We start from the raw sequence: 18106 nt of genomic DNA, 5'->3' as shown, positions 1-18106 counted from the left end.
TCACCCAGGATGGAGGGTAGTGGCATGATCTTGGCTCACTGCAACCTCCACCTCCCAGGTTCAAGTGATTCTCATGCCTCAGCCTCCTGAGTAGCTGAGATTACAGACGCCCAGCTAATTTTTTATATTTTTAGTAGAGACGGGGTTTCACCATGTTGGCCAGGCTGGTCTCAAACTCCTGGCCTTAAGTAATCTGCCTGACTCGGCCTCCCAAAGTGCTGGCATTACAGGCATGAGCCACAGTGCCTGGCCTCTCTATTTTTTTTCTAATTAATATTCACTTAAGTTGCTATGCATGTATTACCTAAAATGACTTCATATTTCACCAGTGATGTATACCACTCTTTGGCAAACACAATACTGTGGTGTTACACATACTAGCCCAGTCAGTATGATGATGAGACTTTTGTCTGTCGTTGCAAACCTAATTAGTCAAGGTTCAGTCAGCTACAGGATAGAGAGGTTATTATCAAACCAGATTGTGTGAAACCCTCTAAACCATTATCTTCCCTTCTCAACCAAAAATCCACTTGTCCCTCCTGTCACAAAAAGAGACAGCATGCAAGTGAAAGCAGAAGGCTGCTGGGCAAGTCAGTACCTGGAGTCCTCATGAAAAGCAGAGATGAAGTCCGACTGGGCATACTCTGGGTACAGAAAGAGCACAGGCCAGCTCAGCCTGCCCTGGTCATCTAGGCTCAGCCTAGCTCCATGGGGGTTGTCAGAGCTGAGTCCATCCAGGAAAAGCTCACCTAGACCTTCTGAGGGTGAATCTTCATCCTCACAGGCAGCTTCTGAGAGCCTGATATTCCTAGCCTGGGTTAAAGACAGAAACACACACATAATGCACATCTTATTGTGTGGGAGGATGCAAACCCATTTTACTGAAGTAAAGAAACCATAACACTTGGCTAATTTTTTTATTTTTTATTTATTTTTATTTTTTGAAGAGACGGAGTTTCACTATATCGTCCAGGCTGCACGACTAACTTTATTTTTAATTTAATTTTCCCCATCCATACCCTGAATGAACATGGACATCTTTAACACACTAAAAAAAAAAAAAAAAGAAAAAGAAAAAAACATAACAATGGGAGCTCCGAGGGACAACGCTACACACAATCCATCTTCATTATCCCTGAGGCCTGGCGCATAGTAGGTACCACTTACTTAACTCACCTTCATTGGGCATCTACCTTGTGCTGGACCCTGTGTCACAGAGACCTAGACATGGTTACCTGCCCTCAAGCCTCTGCTCAATATCAAGTGGTGAGACAGCTATGAAAATAATGATGATATAAGGTAAGAAGTGGAGTTGGGGAACCACAGATGATGGAATAATTAATTCAGCCTTGGGGGCTGGAGGTGACTAAGATATGCTAGGCCTTGAACAATGACTTTGAAAAGCAGAGAAGTTGGAAGGGAAGGGCACTTAGAAGGGAGGAAGAGCATTCCACTCCAAGGAGCGGCCTGTGCAAAAGCACAGAAAAGATCAAGAAGGTAGCCTGTACAGAAATGTCAAATGTTTCAGTTTAGCTGGGACATGGAATATTAGAAACAGTGTGCACTGACTTAATCTTGACTGTCTCCTAGACATGGGCGTAAATCAAGGGTCTGAAATAGTAGGGTCACCTCTTATGTAAATGTGCAGGGGTTCCTAAGGTTAGCACATGAGGGGAAATGACATGCAACCAAAATTAGATTTGATGATATTCCCTAAATTGGAGGTTAGCAAACTTTTTCTTAAAGCATTAGATATGAAATATTTTAAGAGTTCTGGACAATGGTCTCTGTCAAAATAAACTACTCAACTCTGCCACTGTAGTGTGAAAACAGCCATAAGTAGTACATAAACAAATAGGCAGGGCTGTGTTCCAATGGCTGCAATTTGCTGACTCCTCCCTTAAACCATTAGTAAATATAGCATGCATGGCTTTGTGTACTGTTGAGAGTAATTCTTATGTATGTTAAGTTTGAGATGAAGGGTTACACTAAAGGAGAGAACCAAAAAAACAAAAAAAGTATGTATGCAAATGTCTGGGTGTCTGGGCATCCCATATTCTACATTTAAGAAAACGAACAAATCCCTCACTGTGAATGAGAATTAGATGAAAAATCTGGAGTATTCTAATCTGTTTGATGTGTTAATACATGTAAACAGACTGTTGTGGGGAGGGAATAGTGCAGTATGTTTTAGCAGTGTTAAGTTTCTTACAGTCAACAAGTAATATAAATGGTGCATAATTTAACTAAACAAATAATAAAAAACCTATCCCGGCATGGTGGCTCACGCCTATAATCCCAGCACCTTGGGAGGCCGAGACAGGTGGATCGCCCGAGGTCAAGAGTTCGAGACCAGCCTGACCGATATGATGAAACCTTGTCTCTACTAAAAATACAAAAATTAGCTGGGCATGGTGGTGTGTGCCTGTAATCCCAGCTACTCAGGAGACTGAGGCAGAATTGCTTGAACCCAGGAAGCAGAGGTTGCAGTGAGCCAAGATCACGCCACTGCACTTCAGCCTGGGCGACAGAGCAACATTCTGTCTCAAAAACAAAAACAAACAAACAACAATAACAACAAAAAAACCTATCCCATCATCTCCCAGCAGATACTCTCTCCTTTATGAAGACCAAACAAGCTCAAACAGGTGACTCCCTAGGTATCAAGGTTAAAGCAAGATTTGGGTCAGACTACATACATTTCAAAATACAGAAAACAGAAAGGGAGGGTAGGATTTTATTATTGTTGTTGTTGTTGTTATAGGAGCAACATCCAAAAATGTCAAACTTTCTCAAGATGCAGTGTAACCCAGTGGTTAAGAGCAAGGACCTGGCTCTAACACATGTTAGCTATGTGAGGTTTCTTTACCTCTCTGAAACTATTTTATTATCCAGCAAAACAGAAGCAATATAACCTATCTCAGAAGGCCATTGTGAAGATTAAATAACACTTAACCCAAAGCAGGTATTCAGTACAGTAGCATCCCTTATCCAAGGTTTTGCTTTCCATAGTTTCAGTTGCCAGTGGTCAACCATGGTCTGAAAATATGAAATGAAAAATTCCAGAAATAAACAACCTGTACGTTTTAAATTATGTACTGCTCTGAGTAGCAGATGATGAAATCACAGGCTCTGCTCCTTTGTCCAGCACATCCATGCTGTAGATGATGCCCACCTGTGAGTTAGTACCCATCTCAATGATCAGATTGACTGTCATGGTATCATAGTCCCTGTATTAAGTAACACTCATTTTACTTAATAAGGACCCCAAAGCACAAGAGTACTGATGCTGGCAATTTGGATATGCCAAACAGAAGCTATAAACTACCTCCTTTAAGTAAAAAGGTGAAACTTCTCAGCTTAATTAAAAGAAAAATTGTATGCTGAGGTTGCTAAGATCTATGGTAAGAGCAACCTTCTATCTGTGAAATTATGAAAAAGGAAAAAGAAATTAATGCTAGTTTTGCTGTTGCTGATGTACCTCAAACTGCAAAAATTATGGCCACAATGTGTGATAAGTGCTTTAGCTAAGATGGAAAAGGCATTATATTTGTGGGTGGAAGACACAAACAGAAATGTGTTCTGACTGATGGCAATCAGGTTTGGTACTATTTGAGATTTCAAGCATTCGCTGTGGATCCTCGAACATATCTGCCTCAGATAAGTGGAGACAACTGTCTATGTTACTGAGACCAACACATGCACACGAGTGAGAGAGCTGACTGAACTGGGGTGGCCTGACTCCACAGCCTGGTCTCCTCTGTCAACTGCTTTACCAAAGTAGCAAGAAAATGAACAAATTCCTTCAGGTAAAGCATCCCAAGAAAGGTTCCCAACAAGCTTCACAGGATTAGTGGATTTAGCAGGACCATAAAAACCTAAGGTTTGAGAACTCACCTTGATGGCCTGGAGTAAAGCCTCATTCTGATTCCTCTCCTTCTTTTCTTTCAAGCTGGCTTTCCTCACATCCCTCTGTTCAATTCGCTAAAAATGAAATTTAGATGCATCAGCTCTAGAGACCTGGCTTCCTCTTCTATTGCCCCAGCCTGCTCCTAAATTATTATCTCTGATCTCTATCCAACCCAAGCTCCTGTGTTAAGGAATACCAGTGGCCAGATTTTAGCTCAATAAACATTTACAAAGTACATGCCTAGATGTCAGACCCAGTGGCAGCAAAAGTTTAAATTTACTTCCTGTGTGTACCCAAGGAACTCACAGTCTACTGAGGGGTTGAGGGGTACAGACAAGTAAAGAGCCAAGTGTAACAGGTAGATTATGTACTACTCTGGTGGTGTGAACCGAGTGCTATGAAACACAGCCTGGGTGATAGAGACCCTGTCTCTATAGATGCTATAGACTTTTTTTTTTTTTTAATTATAACCACCCTAGTGGGTATGCAATGGTATCTTACTATGGTTTTGATTTGCATTTCCTAATAATTAATGATGTTGAACATCTTTTCATGTGCTTTTTGGCCATTTGTGTGTCTTTGGAGAAGTGTCTATTCACATCCTTTGCTCATTTGAAAAACTGAGTTACCTGTCTTATTGAGATGATAAGAGTTGTTTATATATTGCAGATAAAACTCCCTTATGACTTACAAATATTATCTTCCATTCTGTGGACTTTTTCTTTTCTTTTTTTTTTTTTTTTTGGAGAGACAAGGTCTCACTTTGTTGCCCAGACTGATCTCGAATTCCTGGCCTCAAGTGGTCCTCCTGCCCTGGCCTCCCAAAGTGCTAGGATTACAGGTGTGAGCCACTGCACCCAGGCCCTTTTCACTTTTTTCTTCACATTTATCTTAACCTTTTCATTTTTTTGATGGTATCCTTTGAAGCAAAAAGCTTTTACTTTTGATGAAGTCCAATCGATCTACTTTTCCTTTTGTTGCTTGTGCTTTGTGTCACATCCAAGTTCATGAATATTTATATCTATGTTTTCTTTTAAGAGTTGTGTAGTCTCAGCTCTTACATTTAGGTATTTGATCCACTTTGGGTAACTTTTTTATATAGTATGAGGTAAGGTTCTAGCTTCATTCTCCCACATGTGAATATCCAGTTGTCCCACTGTCATTTGTTGAAAAGATTACCTCCCTATTGAATGGTCTTGGCATGCTTGTTGAAAATAAATTCCCCATAAATGTGAGGGTTTATTTCTGAGCTCTCAGTTGTATTACATTGACCTATATGTCTATTCTTATGCCATCATCACAATGCCTTGATTACTGTAGCTCTGTGGTATGTTTTGAAATTGGGAAGTGTGAGTCTTCCAATTCTGTTTTTGTCTTTCATGATTGTTGGTTATTCAGAGTCCCTTGAATTTCTATATGAATATTATGATTAGCCTGTCCATTTCTACAGAGAAGCCAATTGGACATTTCATACAGATTGCACTGAAATTAGCCAGATGTGGCATTACATGCCTATAATCCCAGATACTTGGGAGACTGAGGCAGGAGGGCTGCTTGAGCCCAGGAGTTTGAGGTTGCAGTGAGCCAGGATCTTGCCACTGCACTCCAGCCTGAATATTAGAGCAAGTTCATGTCTCAAAAAAGAAAATTACACTAAATTGATATATTAATTTTGGGAGTATTACCATCTAACAATATTAAGATCTAATCTGTGAACATGGGATGTCTTCCTACTTACTTAAGTCTTCTTTAATTTCTTTCAACAATGTTTTCTGTATTTTTAGAGTATAAGTGTTAGCTACTTTTGTTAAATGTACTCTTAAGTATTTTTTGATGCTATTGAAAATGGAATTGTTTTCTTAATTTCATTTTCAGAGTGTTCATTAAAATCTATAGAATACAAACAATTTTTGTGTACTGGTGATGTTGTTTCCAACAAGCTTGCTGAATTGTTTATTAGTTCCAAGAGTTTTTTAGTGGATCCCTTAGGATTTTCTACATAATGTCATGTTGTCTGCCTATAGATGGTTTTACTACTACTTCTCTTCCACTCTTCCTTTTTTTTTTTTTTTTTTTTGAGACAGAGTCTCGCTCTGTCGCCCAGGCTGGAGTGCAGTGGCGCGATCTCGGCTCACTGCAAGCTCCGCCTCCTGGGTTCACGCCATTCTCCTGCCTCAGCCTCCCAAATAGCTGGGACTACAGGTGCCTGCCACCACACCCGGCTAATTTTTTGTATTTTTAGTAGAGACAGAGTTTCACCGTGTTAGCCAGGACGGTCTCGGTCTCCTGACCTCGTGATCCACCCGCCTCGGCCTCCCAGAGTGCTGGGATTACAGGCGTGAGCCACTGTGCCCAGCCACTCTTTCATTTTTGAAGAATAGGCTTGCTAGATATAGAATTCTTACAGTCTTTTTCTTTTAGCTCTTCGAATATGTCATTTACCTGCCTTTTGGCCTTCATGGCTTCTGATGAGAAAGCTGTTAATTTTCCTTAAGATTTTTTGTACATGAAGAGTCATTTTTCTCCTGCTACCTTTAAGTTTCTCTTCTTTGTTTTTCAACAGTTTGATTACAATGTGTTTAGGTATAGATCACTTTAAGTTTATCCCACTTAGAGTTTGTTAAACTTTTAGATGTATACATTAGTGTTTTTCACCAAATTTGGGGAGTTTTGGCCAGTATTTCCCCAAGTATTCTTTTGCCCATTTCTCTCTCTCCTCTCCTTCTAGGACCCCCATTATGCCTTTGTTGGTATGCTTGATGGCATAGTACAAGTCTTTCTTCATCCTTATTCTTTTCTCATTCTGTTCTTCAGATTGGATAATCTCAACTGATACATCTTTTTTTTTTTTTTTTTGAGATGGAGTCTCACTCTGTCGCCCAGGCTGGAGTGCAATGGTGCGATCTTGGCTCACTGCAAGCTCCACCTCCCAGGTTCACGCCATTCTCCCGCCTCAGCCTCCCAAGTAGCTGGGATTACAGGCACGTGCCACCATGCCCAGCTAATTTTTTTATATTTTTAGTAGAGATGAGGTTTCACCATGTTAGCCAGGACAGTCTCGATCTCCTGACCTCGTGATCCACCCGCCTCGGCCTCCCAAAGTGTTGGGATTACAGGCGTGAACCACTGCGCCCGGCCTCAACTGATACATCTTAAGTGTGATGATTCTTATTACTGCCTGCTCAAATGTGCTGTTGAGCCCTTCTAGTGAATTTTTCACTTCAATTATTGTACTTTTCAACTACAGAACTTCTGTTAAGTTCTTATTAGTAACTTCTCTTTGTTGATATTCTCTATTTGGAAGACATCATTCTCATACTTTTTCTAGTTCTTTAGACACTATTTCCTTTCATTCTGAGAAGATATTTAAATTAGCTGGTTTAAAGTCTTTGTCTAGTAAGTTCCATATCTATGCTTCCTCTAGCTAATGACCAGACAGTAAGTCTTCCAATCTTTGTCAAGAGGCTTTATGTACATGTTGAAGTACACTTTTATCATTCACCCAAGCAGTTTACAATTCTACCTTAGACTTCACCTCCTGCTTGCAGAGACTCTGAGAGCTTAGGATCTTCTCAGGTCTTTCCTGAGCACGTGTAGAGCCCTGGGCACATGTGTGACCATCTAGATCTCCAGGAATACTGGAGCTTTTTGGAGCCTCCACAGAATTTCATTCCCCAGTTTTTCCTTTTAAGCTTTATGATGCACCTATTGTTTGCTCCAAGTGTTATCCACTGCTTCAGCTTCTACAGTCTTTAACAATTGCCTCTAATTGTTTTTGACAAATTCTCTCCCACCTTTTCATTCCCCCTATTTTCTGGCCCTATGTAAAAAAAGCTTTTATACTGGGTAAGCTCCAAGTCAGGTCATATAAAAATAGCCCTGTGAGCAGGGTCTTCCAGGGATCCACCAGATGGTAAAATCATGACAATTCTCTGGGGAAAGGCTTTGAAAGAGCCTGTTCTGCCTCCTTTGGTGGCTGCAGGCTGCTCATTTTCACCATGACTGTGGGCTATGGGCCTTCAAGGCTACTGTGGAACTGGGGAGGAGGGAGATAAGAATAGAGTAAGTTAAAATGTCACAAAGCTATTGGACTTCAAGGCTACTGTGGAACTGGGAGGAGGGAGAATGAAAACAGAGGCAAGTTAAAAGTCACAAAGATTTGTTTTGTTACTGAGGTTCCAATCATTTTCTTGAATAAACATGCCCCAGATTGCTGCAAACCTCTGGTTCATTTCCAGAGTCCTAGAAAAGTTAATTCTGACCATTTTTGCCAGTCTCCTCATTGATCTTATAGAGAAAAAAAATTTTTTTTTTGAGACGGATTCTCATTCTGTCGCCCAGGCTGGTGTGCAGTGGCGCCATCTAGGCTCACTGCAAGCTCCGCCTCTTGGGTTCACACCATTCTCTTGCCTCAGCCTCCCAAATAGCTGGGACTACAGGCACCCACCACCACACCCAGCTAATTTTTTTGTATATTTAGTAGAGACGGGGTTTTACTGTGTTAGCCAGGATGGTCTCAATCTCCTGACCTCGTGATCCACCCACCTCGGCCACCTAAAGTGCTGGGATTACAGGCGTGAGCCACTGTGCCCAACTGGAGAAAATTTTTGAAGGTCTCTAGTCCACCACTGTGACTAACACTACCCCTCTCTATTTTGTAAATTCTGGTTTTATTAATTACTGAGAGAGTTGATATATCCACCTATTTGTGGATTTGTCTCTTTCTTCGAGTTGTCAAGTTTTGTGTCACGCATTTTGAAGCTGTTATTAGGTGCCTGCACATTTAGAATTATTAAATATTCTTATAAGCTGGTCCTTTTATCATTTAAAAAAATGCTTCAATGGCTGTGCACAGTGGCTCATGCCTGTAATCCTAGCACTTTGGAAGGCTAAGGCAGGAGGACTGCTTGAGCCCAGGAGTTTGAGACCAGCCTGGGCAACATAGTGAAACCCTATCTCTACAAATTTAAAAATTAAAAAAAAAAAAATTAGCCTGGCATGGTGGTGCACGCCTGTAGTTCCAGCTACTCAGGAGATTGAGGCAGGAGGATCAGCTGAGTCCAGGAGGTAAAGGTTGCAGTAAGCCATGATCATGTCACTGCACTCCAGTCTGGGCAACAGAGCAAGACTCTGTCTCAAGAAAAAAAAAAAAAGGCTTCACTTCATCTCTGGTAATACTTGCTGCTTTGAAGTCTACTCTGTCTGATATTAATATAGCCACGAGTCTGTTGGCTATATGCCAAGTACACAGGAACTCAGAATCAACTTGTACTCAGACACAGGGGAATAATTCAGCTATTCAGCAAGCAATGTCACCTAAACCTAATATCAGGGTTCTGGGCCTTGAAATCTCCCTTTAATTGTGACTGTCCCCAGTAGCCCTCTAGACATTCATTCCTGTATATACCACTTTCAGAAATTCTGGCCACATCCAATTACCTAGGCTCAGAATTCTGTTATTGAGCCATGTGGGTCCATAGAGATCTACCTTTTCTACCATTTCATATGACCAGAATGACTTCTGGTCATTGCTGATGACATGTGACATTTCTGGCACTTAACAGCTAAAATAATGATTAAAAACAGTAATAATAACAGAATACCATCACTACCCAAAATAATATCCAACATTTAAATAGCATTACTGTGTGTATGTTCCAGGTGCTATTTAAAAAACATTACTTATGTTAAACCATCTAAACTATATAATAGCCCTATAAGGTAGGAAGTATTTTAATCCTCTTCCTACTAGTGAGGTAGCTAAAGCACAAAGAGATCAGCAAGTTGTCCAAGTCACACAACTCTCGTGAAGGGAGTCTTCAAATTCAGGCAGTGGCGCCAGAGTCTAAGCTCTTAGCCACCGTGCAATACTGCCTTACATGCCTGTTAATAGAAAGCCAGAACTAGTCTTAAGGTCTCTTAATTCCTGGTTTCGGTCTCTCTTCACGGCTTATACTATGGAATGGAAGTATATAATATATACTGGGAGTCTTTAGCTGGCCCTGAACATGTAACATTGTTATGTGACTGTATATAGTAAAGGTATCTAATTTTGCCCTGGACAAGACATATCTCCATTCAGATTGATGGGGATACATTCTGAAAAATGCACAATCATTGTTTTACAAGCATCATGGAATGTACTTACACAAACTGAGATGGTATAGCCTGCTACATACCTAGATTATATGGTACAGCCTATTGCACCCAGGCTACAAACCTATATAGCACATAACTACACTGAATACTATAGGCAACTATAACACAATGGTAACTATCTGTGTAGCCAAACACATCTAAACACAGAAAAAGTACAGTTAAAATATGGCATTATAATCTCATGGGACCACTGTAATATATGCAGAGTTCCATCATTGAATGAAACACTGTTATGTGGCACATGACTGTACTACCACTATACACACCATCTATCCTTGCTTACCTCTATATCACACTGTAACTGTTTACTTGTCTGTATTCTCCACAGAGTTCCAAGAGTAGAGACTAGTTTTGGGTTTTGTTTTTAAAAAGTTACAATGACTTGAGAGACACAATCTTGGGAATGCTACTTAATGCTAATTAGCAAATGCTAATTGGCTGCTGACAGTCACCAACCTTCAGCTTGTCTGCTTTAGCCCTCAATTCCAGAAGCTTCTTCTCTTTGCCATCTATTTGCAATCCCTCATCACACCAGTTCACGGCCTCGGCAAAGTGCTTCAGTTCCAGGTGGCATAAGGCACCTGCAGAACCCAGAACCCTTAGGATCCAAGAACAACATGCATGGAAAGAGCCTGCTTTGAGCAAGATCTCCCACCCCTACCAACTACTAGCCAGTACCCTGAAGGCAAAATGGAGGATAATGCCCCTTATACTGCAGTCCTCAGACAAGGAAGAATATTTTTTGTGTCCTAAATCAGAAAAATCCCTAAGGTCCATTTAGTTCAAAACTCCTGTAAGTCTCCCTGGTATTAAGGGCTCTTAAAGTAGGAAAAGCTATAACTTAGTGGCAAACGACATAGATCAAGGCTAGAAATCTGGCTGTGTCATTTACCAGCTAGACCTTAGACAAAAGACCAAGCATATCCAAGCTTTAGGTTCCTCATCTACAGACAGGAAGGATAAAGTCCATCCCAGATGATTTTTTAAAGGAGGAAAAAGCAGAATTTGTTTCAGCTATTCATCAAGGCAGCGGCAAGGCCAAAGACATTAGGTCTTTCCTAATTTTGTTCTTTATGGCTACCAGTTGAAGCTGCCTCTCCCCCATCAAAAATAATAATAATAATAATAATGTTATCATGTACATCTTTCTCCATTTAGCCTCTTTAGGTTTTCCACAGAATTTCAAAATATAAGAATTGTAAGGGCTTAGATGTCAACAGAATCTAACCCCATCTTCTAGAGATGAGCAAACTGACATTCAAAGTGGTTGTCTTGCCAAGGTCACACTGTAAGTTAAACCAACAACTGAATCAAGGATTACACACTTCCAGCCTGAAGTAAATTCCACAGGACTACCTAGATTCAATTTATCAGTCAATCTTTGTTCAGTACCTTCTTTTCCTACAGCTGAGGGACATGGATCTGCCTACTGCCCTTCACCATGAACATTTAAAGAGGCATAATTTTGATAAAGCATTCTAAGCTGGTCCATGGGGATGCAGGGAAGATTAATATGTGATGAATAAATTAAAGTTTGCAAAGCACCTATGAGCTTCTGAAAGAAAAGGTGAAGTATAAAAGTAATAAAAGCACTATTATTACATAGAAAGGTCAGACTACAAGAGAAAACATAATCTGAGAACATCTCAGCACCAGAGTCATCAGCAAAGGTCCCATAACTTATCTTTTAATTAACATTAACATGGCATTTGAAGACCTTTGCTTTCAATCAGCTAATTTGGGGGGGAAAAAATATCAGAATGTGGCTTTGCAACTGCTTTGTTTTAATTAATTTTATTATTTATTAATTTAAAATGACGGGTTTCTATTTCTCTACAAATTCTTAAAACATAAAGGGTTAAGTCATTCTCTGAGGAATTCTTTTAAAAGTGGCATGTTGCTGCTGATAAGGAACAGGAATTTAATACCCAGACTGCAAAAATCAGATGACTTTATTAGTATCCTAGCACCTCCATATCAAAGCTTTAAATGTCATACTGTAGTTCTACAAGACTTACCTCTTATTATTGCTTTGAGGTGGCAGGGTTTTAGCTTTCTGGCAGCTGTCACATCATTGAGAGCAGAACGAAAATTGCCTAACAAAACACCATTTAGTAAAAGAGAGAAGTTCTGAGATCAAAATGTTTCCAAAATTTTATACATAGTGACAAAAACACTGTTGTACAATCTTGGGGAAACACAAATGAGAGCAACTGTTTTTTCGAAAAAATACGGTTGTACTCGTCAAGAGCCTTAGAAATGTCTGTAACAGGCAATCCACAGAACTGTAAATGACTAGTAAGCACATGAAAAGATGTTCAAGATCACTAATGATTAGGAAATTAAAATTAAGAAATTGCTAAAAGTTAGACAAATAATATCTAGTATTAGAAAAGATATGGAAAAGGGGCACTCTCAGGGTAAACTAGAAAGCAAATCACCATGTACTTTGTGCATATACTTTGACCCAACAATTTTCTTCTGGAAAATCATCAAAAATACTTGAACAAATGTGCAGGGATAAATGTAAAAGCATGTTAACTACAGCATTACTTTAATTGTGAAAAGCTGGAGATAACCCAGATATACTCGATTTGGTAATGATTACATGAATTATGGTAAATCCATACTATTGAATACTATGCAGCCATTAAAAAGAATGAGATAGATCCTCATGTAAGAGACATGGTAGGATGTCTGTTCTATATTGTTTTAAGTGGTAGTTCTATAAGTATAGAAGAAGCCTATTTTTAAAAAAAACAAACCAAACTAAATATCTAGACACACGTATATATTTGTAAGTGCATTAAAAAAAAAAAAAAGGTATGCAATCACACACATACCAGTTACCCAAACTAGGAAGCCATGAGGTATACTTTAACTTTCTGGAGTATACTGTAATTATTACTTAATGGTTTAGTATTTACCTAAATCTCTAGCCCAGGGGGTCAGCAAAATATTTTGTAAAGGGCCAGATAAATATTTTAGGTTTTGCAGGCCACATGTGGTCTACTGCACATTCTTCTTTGTTTTATCACAATTCTTGAAAAATGTCAGAAACATCTGGGGAGGTGGCTCACTCCTGCAATCCCAGTACTATGGGAGACCGAGGTGAGAGGACTGCTTAAGACCAGGAGTTCAAGACCAGCCTGGACAACATAGCAAGACTCTCTCCCTACAAAAAAAGTTTTAAAAATTTGCTGGGCATGGTGGTACATGCCTATAGTTCTAGCTACTCGGGAGGTAGAAGTGGGAGAATTGCCTGAGCCCAGGAGTCTAAGATTGCACTAAGCTATGATCACACCACTGCACTCCAGCCTGAACAGAGTAAGACCCTGTCTCTTTAAAAAAAATTTTTTTAATTAAAAAGTATGGAACATTTTCAGTTCATGGCAAGCCAAGGGGCCAGAGGTGGACTCTGAGTCATAATTTGCCAAATCCTGCTTTAGCCTAATGAATAATCAGAATTATTAGAAAAATATTATGACTTTGTTTTTGCATTATTTATAAAACCAAAAGCAGCCTATATAGTCAACAATAGTTGACTAATAAAGCAAACAGTATAAATAGTGTCATGTCCATATGATGCAACTTTAGCTATTGAAATAACATTCAAAAATGATTTTTAATGATGGGTGAAATTGTTTTGCTATAAAATTAAGTGAAAAACCTGAATATCAAACTGGAAGAACAGTAGGATCTCAACCATGGAAAAAAATGCACATGAAAGTGATCCAAGCACTTTTAGTTAAAGGAGGCAGACTGAACACATATATTTAACTCAATCCCCATTCTCCCGCCCATAGAGACAAAGAAAATGAGAAGGACACAGAACACAGTCTGAAAGCTGGAAAACAAAGGGACAAGTAACTGATGTATCAGGCTTAAGGAAACTGAATTCTAAACCAGCAGAGGGAAAGCCCAAAAGCTACCAAGCTGTACTGCAGAAACTACAAAGTACCCAGGACTCAGGAACTGACGGCACCAGGTACCTCTGGAAGTGGGGGTGAAGGTGGGTTGAAAATCTACTTAATCAGAGTCCCATATTCCTTACCCCTCTGCTGCACCAGTGACCTACTCCTCCCCTATTCCACCAGGTGGAAGGCTGGAAGACAACAGACCCTAGCAGACAACAAAACGGTGGGTCTTTGGACTGGAACCCCCAGGCACAAGGGTGATTCAGTAAAGGAAATATTAAAGATTGAGCCCTTGGTCCTCTTCTCCTACTTGATTCCCAAAGTATTAGCAGCCAGGATTTCCAAAAAGAGAAAAAAGAGTAAAAAAGAAAAGAAAATATCAAAGAATTCAAGAAAATTTCCTAGAAACATGAGTTTCCAGACTGAAAAGGTCTACCGAGTACCCAACACAAGGCACAATGTTATGAAATTTCAGCACACCAGCCCCAGAGTCCTAGGTCCTCTCTAAATTCTGTGATAACAAACATGGGTCTAGGCTGGGTGCAGTGGCTCAAGCCTGTATTACCAGCACTTTGGGAGACCAAGGCAGGTGGATCGCTTGAGCTCAGGCAATTCAAGGCCAGCCTGAGCAACATAGCGAGACCCCTGTCTCAATTTAAAAAAATAATTAAAAAAAAAAAAAAAAACCCCACAGGTCTAACATAACCAAGACTAGTCACCAGCAATACTACTTAAATAATCATTTCCCAAATTTACCACTACAGAACCTGCATGAGGTTAGTGTTAACTGAAGAGGAAGCTGACAAAATTTGAGAAACCCAGGGTAAATTTATTTTCTTGCAGGCTATCTCAGTGTCTTTAACATGTTAATGTGTACTGCAAATCTCTAAGAAGCAGCATTTTCCAAACCTCCTCATCCTCCTGGGTGCGGTGGCTCACATCTGTAATTCCAATACTTTAGGAGACTAAGGTGGATGGATCACTTGAGCCTGAGTTCGAGACCAGCCCAGGCAACATGGAAAAACCCTGTCTCTACAAAAAAATGTAATAAGGTAAAAAATATGAATAAATAAATAAAAGAGTTAAAATTCCTCATCCAAGCAACTTTTTAGAAACAGGTCTCGCTTTGTCACCCAGGCTGGAGTGGAGTGGCATGATTATGGCTCCCTGCAACCTTGAGCAAACGTCCTGCCTCAGCCTCCTGAGTAGCTAGGACTACAGGCAGGCACCACTATGCCCACTTAACTTTTTTGTAGAGACAGGATCTCACTATGTTGCCCAGGTTGGTCTTGAACTCCTGACCTCAGCCTCCCAAAGTGCTTGGATTACAGGTGTGAGCCACTGCACCCAACCAAAAAATATTTTTACCTCCCACAGAACACTCTGAGATATTCTCCCTTAGATTAAAACGGCTTCTCTCACCTAAAGATCTCTACTGCCTTAATCCTGCTAGCATCCTTGAAAAGAGGATAAAAGGCAGAAACACACATTTTTTGAGAGAGTAGAAGCCCTTGGGCTCAAAAATATCAGAACATACTGCCTCATACATCAAACACCTTACTAGAGTGACCAAGTCACTTTTTGGGTTCAGATAGTAAGAATTACACAATCCATTCTGTTTCTCTTTTTATCATGTAAACTTGGAAGAACAGAGTTCAATCAGAGTAAACTATCCTTAGTCTAGGTTTCTGTGATAACAGCCCCTCATCCTCTGATGTTCTCAAACCTCCACTAACCATCATAATGGCTTGTATCATAAGTTTATTCTTCAGAAAGCACTTATAAATTACCCAGATAGTACTGTGCTGCTGCCCGGTTGGTATAAAGGACAGCATTCAAATCAGGATCTGCACATTTCTTCTTTAATCCTTCAGTGTACGAAATTACAGCTTTCTTGTAGTCTTTTTCTTTAAAGTAATCATTGCCCTCATCTTTATAGGTCTTGGCCTGTTCTGCAAAGAAGAGGAAAATAATCACTATTGCCTACTTTTAAAAGGCTCATTAAAATAGATTCTAAATCATGCAATAATATACTATATGATACACCGAAGGGAAGAAACCAATAGGGAAAGGAAACTCAATGTTACGATAAAAGTGGGTATCAACATGGACAAAGTCACACAAATTTAATGCTAATTCCAAATATCTTACAAGGTAGATTACTAAGTGTTTTCCAAAAAAAGAAGCATAAAGGAAAAAAGTATACTCATCCTAGCTATTGAAGAAAAGAATTTTTTTTTTAATCACTGAAGAAATCAGTGAGGGACACGGGGATTGATTATACTCCTGCTTTTGCGTATGTTGTTTATTCTGTGGAGTGCAAATTCCCCTCCTCACCCTAGCAAAAGCCTATAAAATTACAAAGATTCAGCTCAAATTTCCTATCTATTGTGAATCCACTCCTGCTCCTTAAAGTGTTCCAACAGGACCCACTACCGCTGTAGTATACACCTACATGTTGACACTTATAACACAAGTTTGTCTTGATTCTTTAAGACAATAGGCTTCTCACTGACCCTGACCTTGGAGGCTGGAATTGTGTCTTATTCATCCCTGTATCCCCAATTCCTACCACTTAGTAGGTACACAAGTATGTTGGAGTGAATAACGGCAAGTTAGCTCAGGTTAACTTCTTGTTATCAATCAGAACACTTCTAACCCACACTTAATTCAGTGGAAACACAAAACAAGTATTAGTCATGTTAAGATACCTTCTGGAGAACGCTCCTCATCAAAAATAATTGACTGGAGACAAGCCAAATCAGGATTCTCCCTGGGATCAATTTCTGATGGCGCTCTCCTCATAAATAGGGGGACCTTTTCAAATTCCTGGAAATGGTTAAGAATGAACTACATGAATAAGCTTTTCTACTGAGCAGATCCAATTCCATGACTCATTATCAAAGTTTTTTTTACTCATCATGATTTGCAAATCATCACAGCTAGCTGTATCCATTCAGGCCTCCGCTTCCCTTCTGTAAAATGGGAGTGCGGTGTAATGGTCTCTAATGATTGTTTTAGTTCTCGTATACTACAAGAGCGGCAGGAATTACCATTAATTGAGCGCCCTTATGGTCTTGACACTTTACCAACTGTCTCATTTCATCTTTGCTATTGGTGATATAGTTAGGGCAGTTTTACAGATGAGGAAACGGGTTCAGAGAAGTTAAGTAACTGACCCATATCAGAGCCAGTAAGTGGTTAAGTCACAGGCCTGACTCCAAGACCCAGGTTCTCAAATGTACTGACAGCTTAAGGAGCAACTCAAAACCTCGAGGCCGATTTTCAATACTCAACTAGAAACCAGCCATCGGCTGGCAGCGCCAGGGATCTGGAATTGAGGGAGGCGCCCCAAAGCCCGGGTGCCCCACAAGTCCGTGCCCCACGCCCCTACACACATGCGGAGACCCCAGGACAGCCCACCTCCTCCCACTGGTCCTCATGAAAGCCGCCACGGTAAGGCTGGCTCTGGAACTTTTCCAGGAAGGAGTCCATGACGTCGTCTGAGGTGGGATCCTGCCCAGGTTGCTCCATAGCTGATGCCCTGCCTTCCAGCCCGGGTCCCGGCGCCTTGAAGCGAGCACCCCTTCCGGCGGCGCGAGTGCCCTTTCCTCAATCCTCCCGGCGACGCAGGCCCGCGCGCCTTGGGTTCCGCCGGCCTGGGAGCGTGACCAGGCGTGGCTAATACGCTCCTCCCCCGGCCCGCCCTCCTCGGCGATGCCGGGCCTCTCTTGGCCCGAATGCTTTTGGGGTGGTGCGTAAGCCCGAATCCCCAAAGCCCCCATCTCACTTCATTCATTTGTTCGTCAGTCAGTCAACACATACTTATTTAGCTCTTTCTGCGCTTCCGGCCTGTTCTAGTGGCTGGCTATATAGTGGTGGGCAGAGCAGATGAAATCCCTGCCCTCTAGGAGTTGCTAAGGCAGTGGAGAGGAAAGGACAATAGACAGTTGAGATGTAAGAGTTTGTCAGGGGTAGCAAGACCTACTGGGGAAAAGTTTTAAACAGGATGGGTAGACATTCTGCCAGAGGCCTGGGAGTGACCAGGAGGGGTCTGGGAAAGGCATTCCCATAGAGGGAACAGGGAACAGGCCAGAACCCTGATGAAGGAGGGTCTTCT

General features: G+C 40.8%; 1 protein-coding gene across 1 annotated transcript in view; it reads right to left on the bottom strand.

Annotated features, from left to right (window-relative positions):
* The window catches only part of TTC4 (tetratricopeptide repeat domain 4), a 28877-nt gene extending 11273 nt beyond the window's left edge, over positions 1-17604 (bottom strand). The window contains exons 1-7 of the mRNA XM_017869396.1: positions 17410-17604; positions 16698-16815; positions 15777-15938; positions 12088-12165; positions 10526-10650; positions 3898-3984; positions 599-813 (exon numbers count right to left, since the gene is read on the bottom strand). Coding sequence (XP_017724885.1) covers positions 599-813; positions 3898-3984; positions 10526-10650; positions 12088-12165; positions 15777-15938; positions 16698-16815; positions 17410-17520 — 896 coding nt within the window. The 5' untranslated portion in view covers positions 17521-17604. The remainder of the gene's footprint in view (positions 1-598; positions 814-3897; positions 3985-10525; positions 10651-12087; positions 12166-15776; positions 15939-16697; positions 16816-17409) is intronic.
* Positions 17605-18106: the final 502 nt, after the last annotated feature.

This window comes from Rhinopithecus bieti, unplaced genomic scaffold (genome assembly GCF_001698545.2).
Source record: "Rhinopithecus bieti isolate Rb0 unplaced genomic scaffold, ASM169854v2 scaffold_4916, whole genome shotgun sequence".
NCBI lineage: Eukaryota > Metazoa > Chordata > Mammalia > Primates > Cercopithecidae > Rhinopithecus > Rhinopithecus bieti.
The sequence above is the reverse complement of the archived record's forward strand: the minus strand, read 5'-3'. Positions and strand labels throughout refer to the sequence as shown.